The 17,591-nt window shown below is 39.9% G+C and overlaps 1 protein-coding gene across 5 annotated transcripts in view; it reads left to right on the top strand.

Annotated features, from left to right (window-relative positions):
- Nucleotides 1-17,149, top strand: part of LOC311487167 (pleckstrin homology domain-containing family A member 6-like) — a 104,630-nt gene extending 87,481 nt beyond the window's left edge. For 4 of the 5 annotated variants that reach the window (XM_084543330.1, XM_084543329.1, XM_084543327.1 and 1 more), the window contains 5 exons: nucleotides 125-271; nucleotides 6,339-6,472; nucleotides 7,369-7,517; nucleotides 8,238-8,345; nucleotides 8,820-17,149. In XM_084543330.1, the coding sequence (XP_084399456.1) occupies nucleotides 125-271; nucleotides 6,339-6,472; nucleotides 7,369-7,517; nucleotides 8,238-8,335 (528 nt within the window). In that variant the 3' untranslated portion in view covers nucleotides 8,336-8,345; nucleotides 8,820-17,149. The remainder of the gene's footprint in view (nucleotides 1-124; nucleotides 272-6,338; nucleotides 6,473-7,368; nucleotides 7,518-8,237; nucleotides 8,346-8,819) is intronic. The other variant, XM_084543328.1, reaches the window with a different exon arrangement.
- Nucleotides 17,150-17,591: the final 442 nt, after the last annotated feature.

The raw sequence follows: 17,591 nt of genomic DNA, 5'->3' as shown, positions 1-17,591 counted from the left end.
GTATGAAAAATATCAGTGTCTTAACAGCTTAGAATATAAATTATATTCATAAATGGCATTTTATTTTGTATGTCAAAGACAAGACAATTTAACACTGTGTGTGTGTTGGGGTGGGGGGGGGCAGGTTCGCAGGCGGCTTACAGCTCATGAGATTGACATTAAAGACTTGGAGACAGCAGTTCGAGGCCAGGGGCAAGAGTCACCACAGGAGGAAATTGCTCGCCTGAGACGGTCACAGGTTGAACAACAACGCTATGACATAAGCAAAAATGTGAGATTAAACATCACCTAACTCTAATTTATTTTGTTCATAACGCTTTTTGCCCACATTATGAATAGTTCCTTTTATCTGTCTTTGGACACGTTTGCTTTTTTTCTAGAGACAGCCACACAATCATGCACAGCTATGATTTATTTTTTTAAAAAAAACTGAAAATACAATAAAAAGCCACAATAAAAAGAGCAGAACCCAAACTGAATCAAATGCCAAAGAGTAAAAATGAGTATTGAGAAGGGAAAAAACAGGTAGTGTCTCTGCCCTGCCTAATATGCAGAACTGCTTCAGAGCTTGGGGGCTGCAGCCGAGACAGAACAATCTCCCCTGTGCTTAAGCCTTGTCCGATGGACCACCAGAAGACAGTGGTCAGCAGAACATAGTGACCTTAATGGTCGTAGGAGATCTCAGCGATACATAAGTGCCAGACCTTTTTGTGATTTATAAGCAAACACTAAAATTGTAAAATTAGTCCTTAAACATTCTGGGAGCCAGTGAAAAGAGGGCAGGACTAGAGAGATGTGTTCTGGTTTGCGTATTCTTGTTAAAAGACCAAGCTGCAGCCTTCTGCATCAACTGCAAGCGTGACAGAGAGACTTGGTTAACACCAGTATAGAGGGCATTACAGTGGTCAAAATATTTAAAAGACATAAAGGACTTGACTTTGGATAAAAGCCTCAGCTGGAAAAACTGGACCCACTGAATGATCTGTTTCTCCTGTTTAAAATCACTGCCCATACCCACTCAGGTTTTTTTTTTTACTTTTCCAACTTTCTTTATTGAACATGTTTTTTTTTTTTTTTTTCATAGAGACAAGCAGCAGTAGCAAACAGTTATCAAAATAATTAAGATAACAGCTAACAGCTACGCGTCAATAACCCTCTTGTCCCTTCCCACCACGTGAACAAACCCCTTTCAGGTCAGAGACAAACAGGGACACAAAACAAACAACATATACACTCGAAGAATAAAAGAAGTAACAAAAAGTAATGAATAATTCATTCATTCATTCATCTTCTGTAACCGCTTGTCGTATGGGTTGTGGGGGCTGGAGCCTATCCCAGCTATCTTCAGGTGAGAGGTGGGGTACACCCTGGACAGATCGCCAGTCTATTGCAGGGCTAACACAGAGAGACAGACAACCATTCCATACCTCGAACCTTCTTGCTGTGAGGGGTCAGTGCTAACCACCACGCCAATGTGCCGCCCAATAAAAAAAATAATAACTAAAAATAATAGTAAATAAATAAAAAAGCAGGACTGCAATTGTTGCTAAAGGAGAATATAGCATATACAGAGGAGCTCAATCCTCCAACAAAGGTTCAAAAAAGGCAACTGGACTTGTAGAGACGTTTCACCACTCATCCGAGTAGTTTCTTCAGTTCTAGGGGACTGGTGGAAGTCTGAGGTTTAAATAGGAACTCCTCCTGAAAACTTGCTTGTTATGCTAACAACCAGAAACTGGTGCAGCGAATTTCTATTAACGATTGTGTACTTACCTGTTGTTGAGGGGGGACTGTTTTTTGTCCCCCACCTTTTCCCTATGAATGGTGCTCTAACGACTCTTGTTCTTCATAGGCTCCAGTGTCAAGGTGTGAATGAGATTGAAACTTCTTGGGGACAGAAGTTAAAACTGTATTGTAAACAGATGGCAGATTAAATCTAAGTCTACCTCCTCTGTTTAGTGAAGGTTTTTCCAATCTGACATAGATGGCTTCCTTTACTCCTCTGTCAGTGTGTACATTCCACCGCAGGCGTGCGTAAAGGAGGCGTTACATCACCTAGCCGACCAGATTACAGACGTGGAGAAAACACACCCGGACTCTCTGCTAATCATTCTCGGGGATTTTAACCGAGCAAATCTCAAACTCGAAATGCCTAAATATAGACAGAACGTGACGTGTCCCACCAGGGACATGAACACTTTGAAAGGACTTTCACACCTTCACTTCCCCCACCATCTCCATCACAAAAGGAGATGAGATACTATATAATGTTGAGACATGTTCAAGTGTCAAGTGTTTTTTTTTTTTTTTTTTAATACGTTTCGTTTTAGTCGCTTATTTGACGGCGGCACAGTGGCGAGGTGGTTAGCACTGATTCCTCACAGCAAGAAGGTCACCGGTTCGAATCCATGGGCCGGCTGGCCTTTCTGTGTGGAGTTTGCATGTTCTCCCTGTGTCTGCGTGGGTTCTCTCCGGGTACTCCGGCTTCCTCCCACCATCCAAAGACATGCTCATTAGGTTAATTGGTGATTCTAAATTGGCCGTAGGTGTGTGTGTGTGAGTGTGAATGGTTGTCTGTCTCTGTGTTAGCCCTGCAAAGGACTGCCTCTCGCCCAATGACAGCTGGGATAGGCTCCAGCAGACCCCCGTGACCGTTAACAGGACCAAACGGGTATAGAAGATGAATGAATGAATGAATGCTTATTTGACGCTATAAAACCAGGGTGTGACAAAATGGCAACCACCAGTTGCCATGCCAACCGCTCTGTAAAGCGGCCCTGTGGGACCATGAGCATTGTAAAACCAATTTTTAAAATTAAGTACAGTGTGTAATCCAACATTTCCTTGTAACTGGTGGAGGTAGAGCTGAGCATGGAATTAATTAAACGAAAACGGGAGTGAATCAGGCAGAAGTGTGCTCTATGTTGTTTTTCTTCCAATTTTTATTCTTATTCGCCTTAATTTTCTGCTTAGCTAAAAATGTCTGCCCAGGACAAACTGCAAGGGCGAAAGGCATCTAAACTGGTAACTTCGTAGAGCATTTCACTTTGACAAGGTGTCAATACACATGCCTACAGCTAGGTGGCCCTATAATAATGCTGTTGTTTCCTGCCGCTGTAACATCCTAATTTCCCCACGGGGATGAATAAACTCTTATCTTATAAACCAATTTAAGCTATTTCCCCACATTTAGCTCCAAAAACATCAAAAAATTAGGTGTGAATTTTTCAAAGTCACTTTTTTTAATCACATTTACTAAATGTTAAATCTAAATGTTCGATGTTAAATGTTATATCTAAATGTTAAATCTAAATGTTATATCTAGCGCTTGGTGAAACTAAATATTTAGCTAATATGACTTGTCAGCGGAAGTACCAAAATCAACGCTTCATTATGTAGCGCCGCTGTCTGCGGTTTTGCTCTCCGTGTTGCCCTTCACTGACTGCATGCCCCGCGATTCAGCGTTGCATGGACATGCAACATCAGAAGAGCGATTTTGACATAAATTCAGGCTTTCTGCAATACATAAGGTAGCGGCCCCAATCAAATTTAACATTTAGATAGAACATTTAACATTTAAATTAAAAATGTAACATTTAAATGTATTAATTTACAAGAACAGTAAATATGTAAAAATCCATAAATATTGCTGTAAATGTCTTATAAAAGCAACTTTAAAAAAATTCACACCTCATTTTTTATGTTCATTCAATCATTCATCTTCTGTACCCGCTTATTCCTGTTAAGGTTCGCGGGGGTCTGCTGGTGACCGAGCCTATCCCAGTTGTCATCGGTCGAGAGGCGGGGTACACCCTGGACAGGTCGCCAGTCTATCGCAGGGCCCACATAGAGAGACAGACAACCATTCACACTCACACCCACGGTCAATTTAGAATCACCAATTAACCCAATGAGCATGTGTAACGAAGCACAGTTCCTTACTTATAAATACTAGTGCAGTGCCCGTCGGAAGTATGTATTCCTATAGTGGGAGCCTACAGGTGCTGTGTATGAGGATTAGTGGAAATATTAGAGCGGAGAAAACCTATTTTACCGATATATTTTACATTTCTTATCCAAACAACGTCAAACTTAGCAATGCACATCTTCCTGCCCGTAGCGAGACACCTGCCCAGTTTCAAATCAATCGGGCCAACGGTTCGCGAGATATGCGTGCCACAGACACACACACACACACACACACACACACACACACACAGACGCTTCTTGATTTATAGATAGATGGCGGACTACATGCTAGTTTTCCTGCCGGAGAAGATATTGAGCCTATTAGGGTTACCAGGGCAAAATATCATTTCTCCTTGAGTTTGGTTTCTTCTAAAGCCGATTTGTAAACAGTGCTCAAGATTTGTGCGCATGCTCCGCCTCTTCCTCTCCGTTTTTGGTGAATTTCTGAAAGTGGCTGTTTTTGATGCCATGGCAACCGGAGTAGTGGAAATATTAGAGCGGAGAAAACCTATTTTACCGACATATTTTACATTTCTTATCCAAACAACGTCAAACTTAGCAGTGCACGTCTTCGTGCCCGTAGCGAGACACCTGCCCAGTTTCAAATCAATCGGGCCAACGGTTCGCGAGATATGCGTGCCACAGACAGACAGACAGACAGACACAGACGCTTCTTGATTTATAGATAGATTGCACATGGGTAACTATTTCCTTGCACAACAACCTGAGCTATTGAAATAACTGCACATTGCACTTTAGTCACGATAGCACTTTATTTGCCAAGATTGCACGGTACATTTGGCACATTGCTTATTTGCACATTTTGGTATAGATATTTAAATGACTTCATTTATTGAATGTTTGAGCTTTTAAGTAACCTCGTGCCTTTAACCAGTACCATCCAGATGTATGCAAGCTCCAAAGAACAGCCAGAAACAAAGCGGCAATGGTCTGAAGTCGACTAGTCGCCGATCACATGACAATAACAATATGGATGCCTATGAGGAGCCCAGTGGGTTAGTGCAGCAACCAAGCAGTGGTACATCAACTGTGTGGAAATACTTTATTTGAGATGAAGCCCATACTATCGTGACATGCACAATATGTAAGTCAGTCCTGAAATACAACAAAGTTACTACTGCAATTCATGCTCATCTATAAAGGCATCCGCTAACATAGGAATGGTCCAAGTCCAAATACTCTCTGTGGCAGTCAGTAAACAACTTTACTAAACGTCCTGCGGAAGAGTAGAGAGAAGGAGGCTGCAAATCAACAGTTTGCTGGTGAATTTCATTGTCTAAATCCAAAAAAAGTTCAAAAAAGGCAACTGGACTTGTAGAGTTGTTTGAGAAGACGTTTCACCACTCATCCAAGTAGCTTCTTCAGTTCTAGGGGACTGGTGGGAAGTCTGAGGTTTATATAGGAACTCCTCCTGAAACTTGCTTGTTATGTTAACAGCCAGAAACCGGTGCAGCAAATTTCCACATTGTCTAAAGTTATTAGACCTTTAACTGCTATACACGGAAAAGGATTCAGAGATGTACTGCATCTTTCCTCAGCTATTAAACGCTATTGATGGTGTCGATTTATATAGGCTAAACAAATATGCAGCACACAATATTGATAAGCACATCTGTTTATGTTCATTTCTGTTGTGGTCTATTAATTGACATTGTTGCTGTGGTTGCAGAGAGTGTTTTATTTTCTTTTTACCAGTCTGATGGTGTTTACGGTGTTGACATGGGCTACGGCCGGCAGTAGCTCCTGTTGAAGCATCAATTACCTTGCACTATAGGCCTCTGCAGCTTATTTTTACAACATGTATTCAGGTGAAGAATATAGATTTTGTTGTTGTAAAACATTACTTTCTACTGTGTTTTTTTTTTATATGTGTGACTTCTTCGACTAGTCTGTGTTGACTTGACTTTCACCACATATCAGTCGACTTTAAAAAATCTGTACATACCACTTAAATGCCACTTCAGAAGTGATATATCCTACGCTACGTACACAGTTAACTTTCTTGTTGCACCAATGTCAAAAAGTATAATCCCATTTCATCTGTCTACTGTAACAAACAAGTTGGAGATAAAAATAAACACGACAGTGTGAAATCTGGTAAAACATTGCCCATGCCGCCATCTTAATCTAGATGGTCTTGTTTTTGTGAATTTTGGTTTACTGTTGTGGCTTACTGAGACAAGTCAAAATATCTGCAGTGTTATAGACTAACACTGTAAAATGAAAAGGATAGCACTACAATAGAGAAAATATATTTTCCTCCTGGTTCACTGTGTAGATTCTATTAAAGCCATATGAATGGGTCTATTAAACTTTGCCTTTGTTCATGTGCATTGTGTTTGTTCTAGCAGATGGTTCCTGAAGAGGTTCTAATCCCGGGGGGCTACCTGGAGTTAGAGGATAACATTCCTCTGGGCCCTGATGAGCAGAGGGAGAAGCAGAAGAAAGTAGAACGGATCAAGTCCCTCATCGCCAAATCAAAGTAAAGTCCTGACTTACACTTGGATTCATAAGACAGTTTTCTATGCCACTTACAATTTTTGTAAACCATACTTAATTATGCTTACAAAAGCTAAAGAAGTCTGTCATATTTTTTACACATTTAACCTAAGATCTGCCACAGCAGTTTATTAAATCTACCAGGGAAAGACTATTATGACAACAAGAGTAGCATTACCGTCATCTGCAAATTTTACAAATTGATGTTTAGGGTAAGGCTATACTGTCATCTTTGTAGAGAATATAAAGTAAAGCAGTGGAGAATCTGTAATATGCATCTGGTGGACTTTAATAACCAGCAATACCAGCATAGATGTTGTGAGTGTGTATCATCATGATAAAATTGAGTTGTGGACAGACGTTCTGTAGCAGGACCTTTCACATAATTGGCATCACATTATTGGCATCACTTTTGGTCGTAAGTAGGAACAATTGAACGTAAAAATAAGGAAAGCATCATTTCACACATATATTCTCAAATGCTGCCAAATGGCCAACCTTCACCAAATGCCGAAACACCAAGATCTGCACATCACAAATGGATTGAAACCATTTGTGCTGTCCAGAAACCTAAATGTGTGTCTAAATGTGTCTAATTTCTTAAAATATTAATTTTAGCAGTAAAACTGATTGGTAGCAAAATTAAGTCAGAAATAACTATTCAGGTTTAAATATCAAGCACTTAAGTGTTCATGAGACCCAGCATATTTTTTTAATAGTCCCAACTTTTTTGCTAGAGAAAACACTATATGTACATTAAATTCAAAACTATAAGCAGAAAATATGTTATATTTGCCAGATATAGCTTTATTGTTATCTGTGACTGACAGAATCATCTTCATCCTTATTTCTTGCATTCCCTATCATCCTTACTGCCAGCTTGCAGAACATGGTTCCTCTCCTGGATGGCCCAATGGAGGATGGAGCTCCATGTAGTTCTCAGCAGCAGTTACAGGAGCAGGAGAAACTTATTGAGATCTCCTGTGCTCTGGCTGCTGAAGCCTCTCGTCGCAGCCGTCTCCTCTCTGGTGAGAACTCTTTCTAGATACTTTTACAAAAGTATTTATCATCAGTTTCTCATACTGGATACCTGAATTATTACAACTTTAAAACGAGAACGTTTGGACTTTGTACAGCATAAACTTGCTCTATGCAGAAAAACGCACAGTGAAGAGAGAATAAATGATAGAGACTGAGAGAGAAATTATTTTTTGATGAAATTCAGACTTTTAATGTACAGTAGCATGACTGGCAGATCAAAGTTTTTAGAGGAAGTATTCCAATATCTTAGGTGGTCCCTTGACTTTTCATTGATAAGTATCGTCAAGTCGGAATGAAAAAGTTGCTTAAATTTTGCCATATAATCAAATACCTGCAAAAATATTGATTCTGTATGTTGAAAAATACTTTGGGTTTAGATTTAGATAGAGTTTGTCATACTGACCTACCTAACGTGATACATTTGGAAATAGTAAGTTTTGATATATTTTTTAAACTTTTATAATTGACAAAGGTAAGTTGTATTATGTTCATCTCAATATGACCTACCTGATAGCATTGTAGAAATAGCATGCAAATAGCATACATGCTTATCCAGGGAAACAATTTTAACATTTTTAACATTTTTGGCCTGTACTCATACTTGTACTCATACTTATTTCACTGTGTTTCTCCATTTCACTCCTTGTTTTTGTTTCCATTTTAACCTCTACTCACCTCACCATCACCAACATCTGATATTATTCAAGTCCGGTGCACCTACAGTCCCCCTCCCTCCCCGACCAGCCTGGTTCCTAACCCTTCTTCTGTTGACTTTCCCAACTCTGCTTCTATCATGAAGGTTTGAATTTTAAAAGGTGAGTGCTTGTCCACACTCTCGTTGAACCTCTGCTAATCTCACTTTGGTGCTGAAACATTATTTTTGACGGATACAGTACAGTAAGTTTTGAACAGCAGTCCTCTTGTTCATAGGGTTTTACTGCTCATGACCCATTTTGGATAAAAGTCCTAGCTTAAAAATATCAGTTTTGTTGTATAGATAAAAAGATATAGATTTCATTGTATGAAAAATGTCAGTTGAAAACATTAATTGTGTTAAACAGATTAATGGATTAGAAGCAAAAACATATACCAGTCTGGTACTGACACAAAATATTTTATGTCACATTTAATTTTACTGTAACAATTACGTTATTATAGATGTTACTCAAATCACGTCAATATTTCAGTTTAGAATTCCTAAATGATAGTAAACAGTATCCGGCAATGAATAATGAATGATCTTTACCCAGTCTGTGTTTTTTTTTTTTTTTTTTTTTTCCCTTTTTCAGTTCAAGCCCAAGCTTCTGTGAAATTTGATGGAGCGTCTTTCTGATGTTTAACTGGAAAAACTGAACTATGATGAAGGTCGTAAAGAATTTTTTTTCCAGCTATACTGGAAAAAATATTTAAAGCTATCAAGTGAAGTTCCTACGTCAAGGGAAACTTATGGCCCTGAAGTCCTGTTCATCCCCACCATTGTATGTCCTGCACAAAGGGAGAGCTCCAGATCGCTTACCAGCTTCAAGTTGTGGCAAACAAGGATTTCTTTACATTTAATCTCAGGACATATGTCACGAAAAGGAGTTTACTATTGAACTTCGCTGATGCTGAAATATTTTACTCTCATAACAACAAAATTTGAACTGAGGTCTGAAGTTAATCAATTCACTGGTGAGGACTGAAGTTCAGAGACAGGCCATGGGTATTTGCCTACATATTATGACAAGAATGTAACCCTCATCCTTTGTTAAATTCTGAGGACTCTCACTGTGAACTCACCGTGATGATTGTTTCATCCAGAATGCCATCCTCTACAATACTCCAATCTGGACACTGGAGTACAGAATTGATTATGGCATTTCTTAAAACAAATAACCTAACATAAACCATGACTAATCTTCATCAACACCCCCTTGGAAAGTATCAGATATTCCCCTTTCCCCTTTCCCGTTTCCCCAGTCCCCTGCAAGTTGTTTTGCGTTTTTATGTTGTAAAGTGTGCTCATATGTGCTTATGTTGCTGAGGTTTTTTTCCCGGTCCCACACTGTACTCCCCCAGATGAGTGTAGTCTGGGAGCTCCTTTTTTAATCCTCCCCTCTCCTCTTGTTTTTCTTCCCTTTTTCCTCCCCCCACTATTGTAATTTCCCCATTGCGGGATCAATAAAGGTTTCATTCATTCATATACCCCAAATATGAGTACATACACTGGAGTACCAAGATATGATCCTTGATCTTGAACCTTGATCTAGTCGGTATACAGTCATGTTCATGTATTTTGAGTATGAGCAAAACAGCCAAGACCTGTACATTTGCAACACAATCTAGTGGATGCACTATGAATACTTGCAGTGTTCTTGGAAATAATGACCATGTTCTGTGGCATGTTGACTTGAGATTTACTCATCTGAGTTCTAACGCCATGGAGTTCCTGCATTTGGTTAAATCCAAGTGAATCTAGCAGCAAATTCAGTGGAGGTCATTATAGAAATGAGTGATCTTCAACATATACATACACTACCGGTCAAAAGTTTTAGAACACCCTGTTTTTTCCAGTTATTTATTGCAATTCAAGTCGTGCAAGTCCAGTGAATAGCTTGAAATGGTACAAAGGTAAGTACTGAACAGCCAGAGGTTAAAAAAAGGTTGGAAAAATAATGTACATTTCAGAATTATACAAAAAGGCCTCTTTCAGGGAACACGAAGTGGGTTAACAATTTAAAGCTGTTCTGCAGCAATGAAGTCAACCTTCATCAGCCTTGAAAGCTGGTACTACTAATTCCTACAAGTGTTCCAACTTTTCTTGATTACTTACAACCCTCCCTGTCTGCATAAAAGCAGTGTTGGAACACACTGTGGTACCAGACCCTCATGAGCATCAGGTGAACAGTATTGTACTGCAGAGAGTAGTGTGTTGCTACAAAAATGGCGAGAAAAAGGCAATTAACAATGGAAGAGAGACAGACCATCATAACACTTAAAAATGTAGGTCTTTCCTACAGGGAAATTGCAAAGAAAGTCAAGGTGTCAGTAAAGTTTTCTTCACCATCAAAACTGGGGGAAACTCTGACAGGAAGAGGTCTTGCAGACCCAAAGCCACAACTGAATCAGAGGACAAGTTTCTGAGACTTGCGTGATAGGCGGCTCACAGGACAACAGCTTCAAGCACAGCTTAATAGAAAGCCATTGCTAAGTAAGCAAGTCTCAGTTTCAACTGTGAAGAGAAGACTTCGAGCTGCAGGTTTGACAGGACAAGTTGCAGCAAGAAAGCCATTGCTAAGATGTCAGAATAAGACAAAGAGGCTTGCCTGGGCCATGAAACACCGCCATTGGACTACTGAAGACTGGAAGAAGGTATTATGGACTGATGAATCAAAATTTCAAATCTTCAGTTCATCACACAGGATCTTTGTACGCCGTCGAGCAGACGAGAGGATGGTTCCACAGTGTGTGACATCAACTGTCAAACATGGAGGAGGAACTGTGATGGTCTGGGGCTGTTTTGCTGGATCCAGGGTCGGTGACTTGTACAGAGTGAGATGCACCCTGAACCAAAACGGCTACCACAGCATTCTGCCGCGCCATGCAATACCCTCTGGGTGTTTGTTCTATGCTTTCTTTTCAGAGTGCAATTAGACACTAAACTGAATAATTTTCAGTGAAAAAACTGGAAAAAGTGTGGTGTTTAAAACTTTTGACCGGTAGTGTATATGTCATTTATATGAGTCTATATATAAATGCTGTGAGGAATGGGCATACTATGTAAGTTCACATTCATGTGAAAGTACATCCTATGAAAACTGTTGGCTTATTTGACATTTTTGGCCATCACTTGATCTTCACTGTGCATACAAGTAACGGTAATTTGAACAGAACTGCAAGGAAATTCAGCTTTTTGAACCATTCAAAAATATTTTGCTGAAATATTTTCTTTATAGATTGAAACTTATGCCACTTGTGAATGATTTTTTACAGTGAAATCATTTATTTAAGATGATTTAAATCATTTAAAATAAAAGTTTGACACATAGGTATCTACAGCCTTTTTTATGGAGGTTCTTCAGAATTTTGAATGACGACACCAATTTAATTACATTTTAATCAGTTTCATTATATAAAGAGCAAATAACAATACAAATTGTCTCAATATGCCACCCTGATACCCTCAGAGCAAGCACAACGGTGACGGTGACAAGGAAAAGTCCCTTTTAACAGGAAGAAACTGTGAGCAGAACCCAGCTCATATGGGGCCAACCATCTGCTGGAGGTCGGCCGGGTAGAGGAACGAGATTCGAGATAAACAAGATAAAGATACATCTTCATACATACAAACACCTGACTAAATCATACATGTAGAATCTAATAACAAGTACCAGATATATCTGACGATGTAACATGAAATATTGAAAATAAATATAAACCAGAGCTTTGGGGCATAATCATTATACCAGCTAACTCACCTGAAATAGAATTTTGGTTGTTGCTGGTGGTTAACAGTTTAGTTACAACCAAATGTGTGCTACTTTACAAATGCTGAGAGAAAAAATTACATAAGAGATTATAGGATAGGTGCTTGTTATGAGTGAGAAGAAAGTTGAGGACAGGTGCATCATCCCCCAGCAGGCTAGGCCTATAGCAGCATAACTAAGGCTTAGTTACTAAGGGTTTAGTGTCACCTGAGCAACCAGCGATAACTATAAGCTTTATCAAAAGGGAAAACTGGCCTGCACTTTGAGATTGAAGTGAACTGTTGGGATAATATGGTTCAATGAGGTCTTTGAAATAGAATGAAGCAAGGTTTTTTAAATTGTCTTGCATGTAATAGGGAATGTCTAGACTAGTCAACTAGTTGATTTGACGCTTTAAGAGTCATGACGGCTAGTCACTGGTCATGTGACAGTAGTAACACAGACGCTTTTGAGAAGACGTGTAAGGAACCCAGTGAGTCATTGCAGCAAGCTAGCAGCGGTTCATCAACTGTGTGGAAATACTTCACTAAAGATGAAACCCGTACTATGCAAGTCAGTCCTGAAATACAACAGAAGTACTACTGCAATGTGCACTCATCTGAAAAGGCATCCACTACTGCTACTGCCACATCTTCTCGACAGCAGTCGATTAACAACTTTGCCGAATGTCCTGCGGTAACAGAAAAAAGGCTGCTGCAAATCAACAGTTTGATGGTGAATTTTATTGTCAAAGTTATTATACCTTTAGCTGCAGTACATGGAGAAGACTTTAGAGAAATACTGCTATATTATCCCATCTTACAATACACTGTCATTCTACAGTTTGTTAAGCCATACATATCTGCAGTGCATAGTATATAGCGCATGACAGTACATGACTGTACAATCTCTAATATGTAAGGAGGAGGATTATATCCTAGATTGTACAGGGAGCCATTGAAGAGACAGATGAAATGCAAAAACAAAAGCAAATTATGGAATTGCTTAAGGCTCAAAACATAAATCACACTGTGATTACAAACCAATGCGATTGAAGAAGAAGAATAAACAAAAATCAACAAACAAAAGCAACAAAAGCATAAACTAATGTAATAAGGGTTTATGTGGACTGTATTTTGTTCAAGGTCTTTGCATCTGCCACTGATGTCAGGGACTCCAGCTCTGCCCCTACCACAGAGCCCACCTTCTGTATCACTTTGTCCAGCGGGGAGGTGCCCTTTTTCTTAGTGCTGCCTCCCCAGCACCACAGTGTAGAGGAGGGCACTGGCAACAATAGTCTGGTAGAAAATCTCCAGCAGCTTCCAGCAGATATTTAACCACCTCAGTCTCCTGAGGAAATAGTGGCGGCTCTGACCTTTTTTGTATACTGAGTATGTTAGCCGACCAGTCCAGTTTGTGATCCAGATGTAGACCCAGATACTTATACCTCTACAGACTCCCCGTTGATGGTTACAGGCTGCAGGTGCACTACTACCATCCACAACCATCTCCTTGGTTTTAGCCGTATAGATCCGAAGGTGGTTCACTCCGCACCAAGAAACAAAGTTGTTCACCAGATTCTTGTACTCCTGCTCTTGTCCATCCCCGATATGCCTCACAATTGCAGTGTCATTTGACAACTTGTGCACATGACTTGAAGTCTGAGGTGTACAGGGTGAATAGGACAGGGCAGAAGAGCATGGCGGACCTGGGGCCCGATGTGATGGAGTAGCAGTTGCTCCATGGTCTTCATGATGCTGGATGTCAGGTGTAGCTTCTTAGGGACAGAGATGATGTATGATGACTTGCACTGCAGGGGGACCCTCCTAAGGTGTAGGCTCAGTTTAAATATGTGCTGAAGGGGCTCCCCCAGCTCAGAAGCACAGGCCCTGGGTAATCGTGGAGACACTCCGTCTGGACTGACTGCTTTGCTGGAATAGAGCCTCCTTAGCTGTCCACTCACCTGAGCCGAAGTGATGGTGATGGTGGTAGTGTGAGGAGTGGCTACAAGCCACTTGCCTGCAGCAGTGACTGTGGAAGGTGATGGTGAGGGTGAAGCGCTATTAAGTCTGGTGTTGCTAGGGGGAGTGGCTATCTGAGTCAAAGCAAGAAAGAGCAGTAGCTGAATTAAAAAAGTAATTGAACTGGTTGGCCGTCTCCTCATCCCTCTCCACAGTGTTTTTCTTCTTGGAATTACAGCCAGTGATGGTCATCATGCTGTCCCAAACCTCTTCAGTGCAGCCATCCTTCAACTAATGTTCCACCATAGATCTGTATTTCTCCTTCGCCTCTTTCAGCCGGACCTTGAGCTTCCTGCTGCACACACTTCAGCTCCTGAAAGCTCCTAAAAGCCCTCTTCTGGTTAATGAGGGCCTTGATGTCACTGGTGGTCCATGGCTTATTGTTGAGGAAGCAGCACACAGTTCTGGTAGGAACAATAGCATGAATACAGAAGTTGATGTAGTTGGTGGTGCATCCAGTGATTCCCTCACTGTAGGCCTCCTGCAGCACTCCCATCAGTGGACTGGAAGAGCTGCCTCTGCCTCAGGTGACCATTTCCCTGAAGGAGCGTTTGGTGGTGGGTTGCCTTGCAACCAGTGGCTGGTAGTGAGGTTGGAGCAGGATCAGATTGGGGTCTGATTTCCCCAGCGGTGGTAAAGGTGTAACCTTGTATGCATCCTCCACATTGGCATACAGAAGGTCAGTTATTTGCTCTGGTGGGACAATCCACATACTGGACGAAAGCAGAAAGAAGGCTTGTTTGGTCAGTCATGCTGCAATATCTGGAAATTGGATTGCCTATGATGCCAGTGGATTTAGACATTTAGTTTGCAAACAAAACAAATATGACGTTTCAAGCCTAGAGTTTTATCGCACTTCAAATTATCTTGTGGATGACACTTGGGTAATTTCCACTTGACAGACAGTATGCCAGTATTTCCAGTATGTTTCTGTCTTGTGTAAATATACTAAATACATTCACCTTATTATGTGTATGTTTATTGAGCTTTATTTTCCCTTTAAAAGACTGATGACAAGTGAAGTGTCTTGACCTCCATTTAATGCAGATAATGGTTAATGACCCTCACACAAAAACAAAACAAACATTTAGAAGAATACTGTTTGCTTTCATTGTTTTATTATTATTATTATTATTATTATTATTAGAAAGGGAATATGTTCAAAAGCTGTGGTACATATTTTTTTTTTAGATCTGTGGATATTCGATGTAAATATGACAAATTCAGCTTTTAAAGTCAATTACAACATGTAATGTAAAACATATTTACAACTAAGACTGTTTTAATTTTTATTGCTCTTGAGAATTGTTTGAGCTATATTAAGATGTTTTAAATGATTGGAAAACTGATATTTTCAGAAATTGGTGGTGTCCCGTATATGATAGTAAATGTAGCATTTTAGCAACTGAATATACATATTTTGGATTTCAGTAACAGTATATCCTCAACTCTTTGTTACTTTGGGGGAAATAGGTAAACTGCTTGAACTATGCAAATACACTGCCTAGCCAAAAAAAAAGTCAAAACCGCCTTTAGCCTTGATTAGAGCACACATTCGCTGTGGCATTGTTTCGATAAGCTTCTGCAATGTCACAAGATTTATTTCAAATCAGTGTTGCATTCATTTTTCACCAAGATCTTGTATTGATGATGGGAGTCTGACCACTGCACAAAACCTTCTCAAGTACATCCCAAAGATTCTCAATGGGGTTAAGGTCTGGACTCTGTGGTGGCCAGTCCACATGTGAAAATTATGTCTCATGCTCCCTGAACCACTCGATGAATCCTGGGATGTCATCTTGGAATATGCTTGTACCATCAGGGAAGAAAAAATCCAATCCCAGTCATTCAGTATATTCAGGTAGTCAGCTGACCTCATTCTTTGGACACATAATGTTGCTGAACCTAGACCTGAGCAACTGCAGCAACCCCAGATCATAGCACTGCCCCCACAGGCTTGTACAGTAGGCACTAGGCATGATGGGTGCATCACTTCATCTGCCTCTCTTCTTACCCTGATGCACCCATCACTCTGGAACAGGGTAAATCTGGACTCATCAGACCACATGACTTTCTTCCATTGGTCCAGAGTCCAATCTTCATGCTCCGCAGCAAATTGAAGCCTTTTTTCTCGGTTAGCCTCACTGATTGGCTGTCCCAATCCCTTGAGTTCCCTTCGCATTGTACATTTGAAAATGCTCTTACTTTCACTATTAAACATAGCCCTGAGTTCTATTGTTGTTGTTTTTTTTTTTTGATTTCACCAAACGTTTAAGTCATCGCCAATCATGATCAAACAGGATTTTTTTCCGACCACATTTCTTCCTCGAAGACAATGGTTTCCCACTATCCTTCCAGTTTTTAATAATGCATTGGACAGTTCTTAACCCAATTTTAGTAGTTTAGATGTTTTCTCTGCTTGATGCATGCCAATGATTTGACCCTTCTCAAACAGACTAACATCTTTTCCACGACAACCATGTGTCTTTCAACATAGTTGTTTAAGAAATGAGAAATTGGAAATGCAAAGCACAAAGTATTTTTGTCACTTGCTCTAGCTCATGTCAAGGATGGTCAACAAGAGACAACAAACCTCTTCCTATGTTTTAAACTTTTCCACGACCACGGGATGTGTTTAAGAAATGAGAAGCTACTCATTGCATCAGTTGAGGTTAAATAACTTGTTGCCAGCTGAAAGCAGTAATTATCCAATAGGAGGCTTGTACCTGTTTGCTTAGTTAAATCCAGGTGGCGAGTTTTTTTTTTTTTTTTTTTTTTGGCCAGGCAGTGTAATACAAATGAGACAAATAATGTGCTTGCTTTCAAAAATATTTGCAATAAAAGGGACGTATGCACAATGTGTTTCCCTAGAAGTTTATGAATTCATCACCATATTTTGTATGATAAAGCTATGTGGAAGGAGAATATATGTAATGTTGTAATTTTGATGATGGAGTTTACTGCCAAAAAGACTACTGAAATTAACTGTCAAGCCCACTTCTCATTAATAGGCTCCTAGATGATATTCTACAGACTTTGTTATATGAAATTGTATGTGTCTGATTAAATAAAGTGAGTACTACTGCATGCGATGTCTGGATTCTTCCACATCAAAGTTATATCAGAATTTGAAGTTGGGAAATAATCAAACATAAAAATAAAAAATGCAAAATTATGAACCACATAATATGATCCCAGAGAGACATATTTCCCATACTGAACTTTATATAATGTTATATATTATTCATACTGTTCTATAATACACATGTCATAGAGAAAACAATTCCTGTGTGTGTGTGCATGTGAGCATGTGCGTGTGTGTGTGTGTGTGTGTGTGTGTGTGTGTGTGTATGTGTGTTTTCAACAAATTGGAAATGCAAACCACAGAGTGTTTTTGTCATACATAATGTTGGTGAACCAAGACCTGACCAATTGCAGCAACCCCAGATCATAGCACTGCCTACTGTACCACAGACTTGTACAGTAGACACTAGGCATGATGGGTGCATCACTTCATCTTTCTCTCTTCTTACACTGATGCACCCATCACTCTGGAAGAGGGTAAATCTGGACTCATCAGACCACATGACTTTCT

Source organism: Chelon labrosus, assembly GCF_963514085.1.
Source record: "Chelon labrosus genome assembly, chromosome: 4".
Taxonomy (NCBI): domain Eukaryota; kingdom Metazoa; phylum Chordata; class Actinopteri; order Mugiliformes; family Mugilidae; genus Chelon; species Chelon labrosus.
The sequence above is the reverse complement of the archived record's forward strand: the minus strand, read 5'-3'. Positions and strand labels throughout refer to the sequence as shown.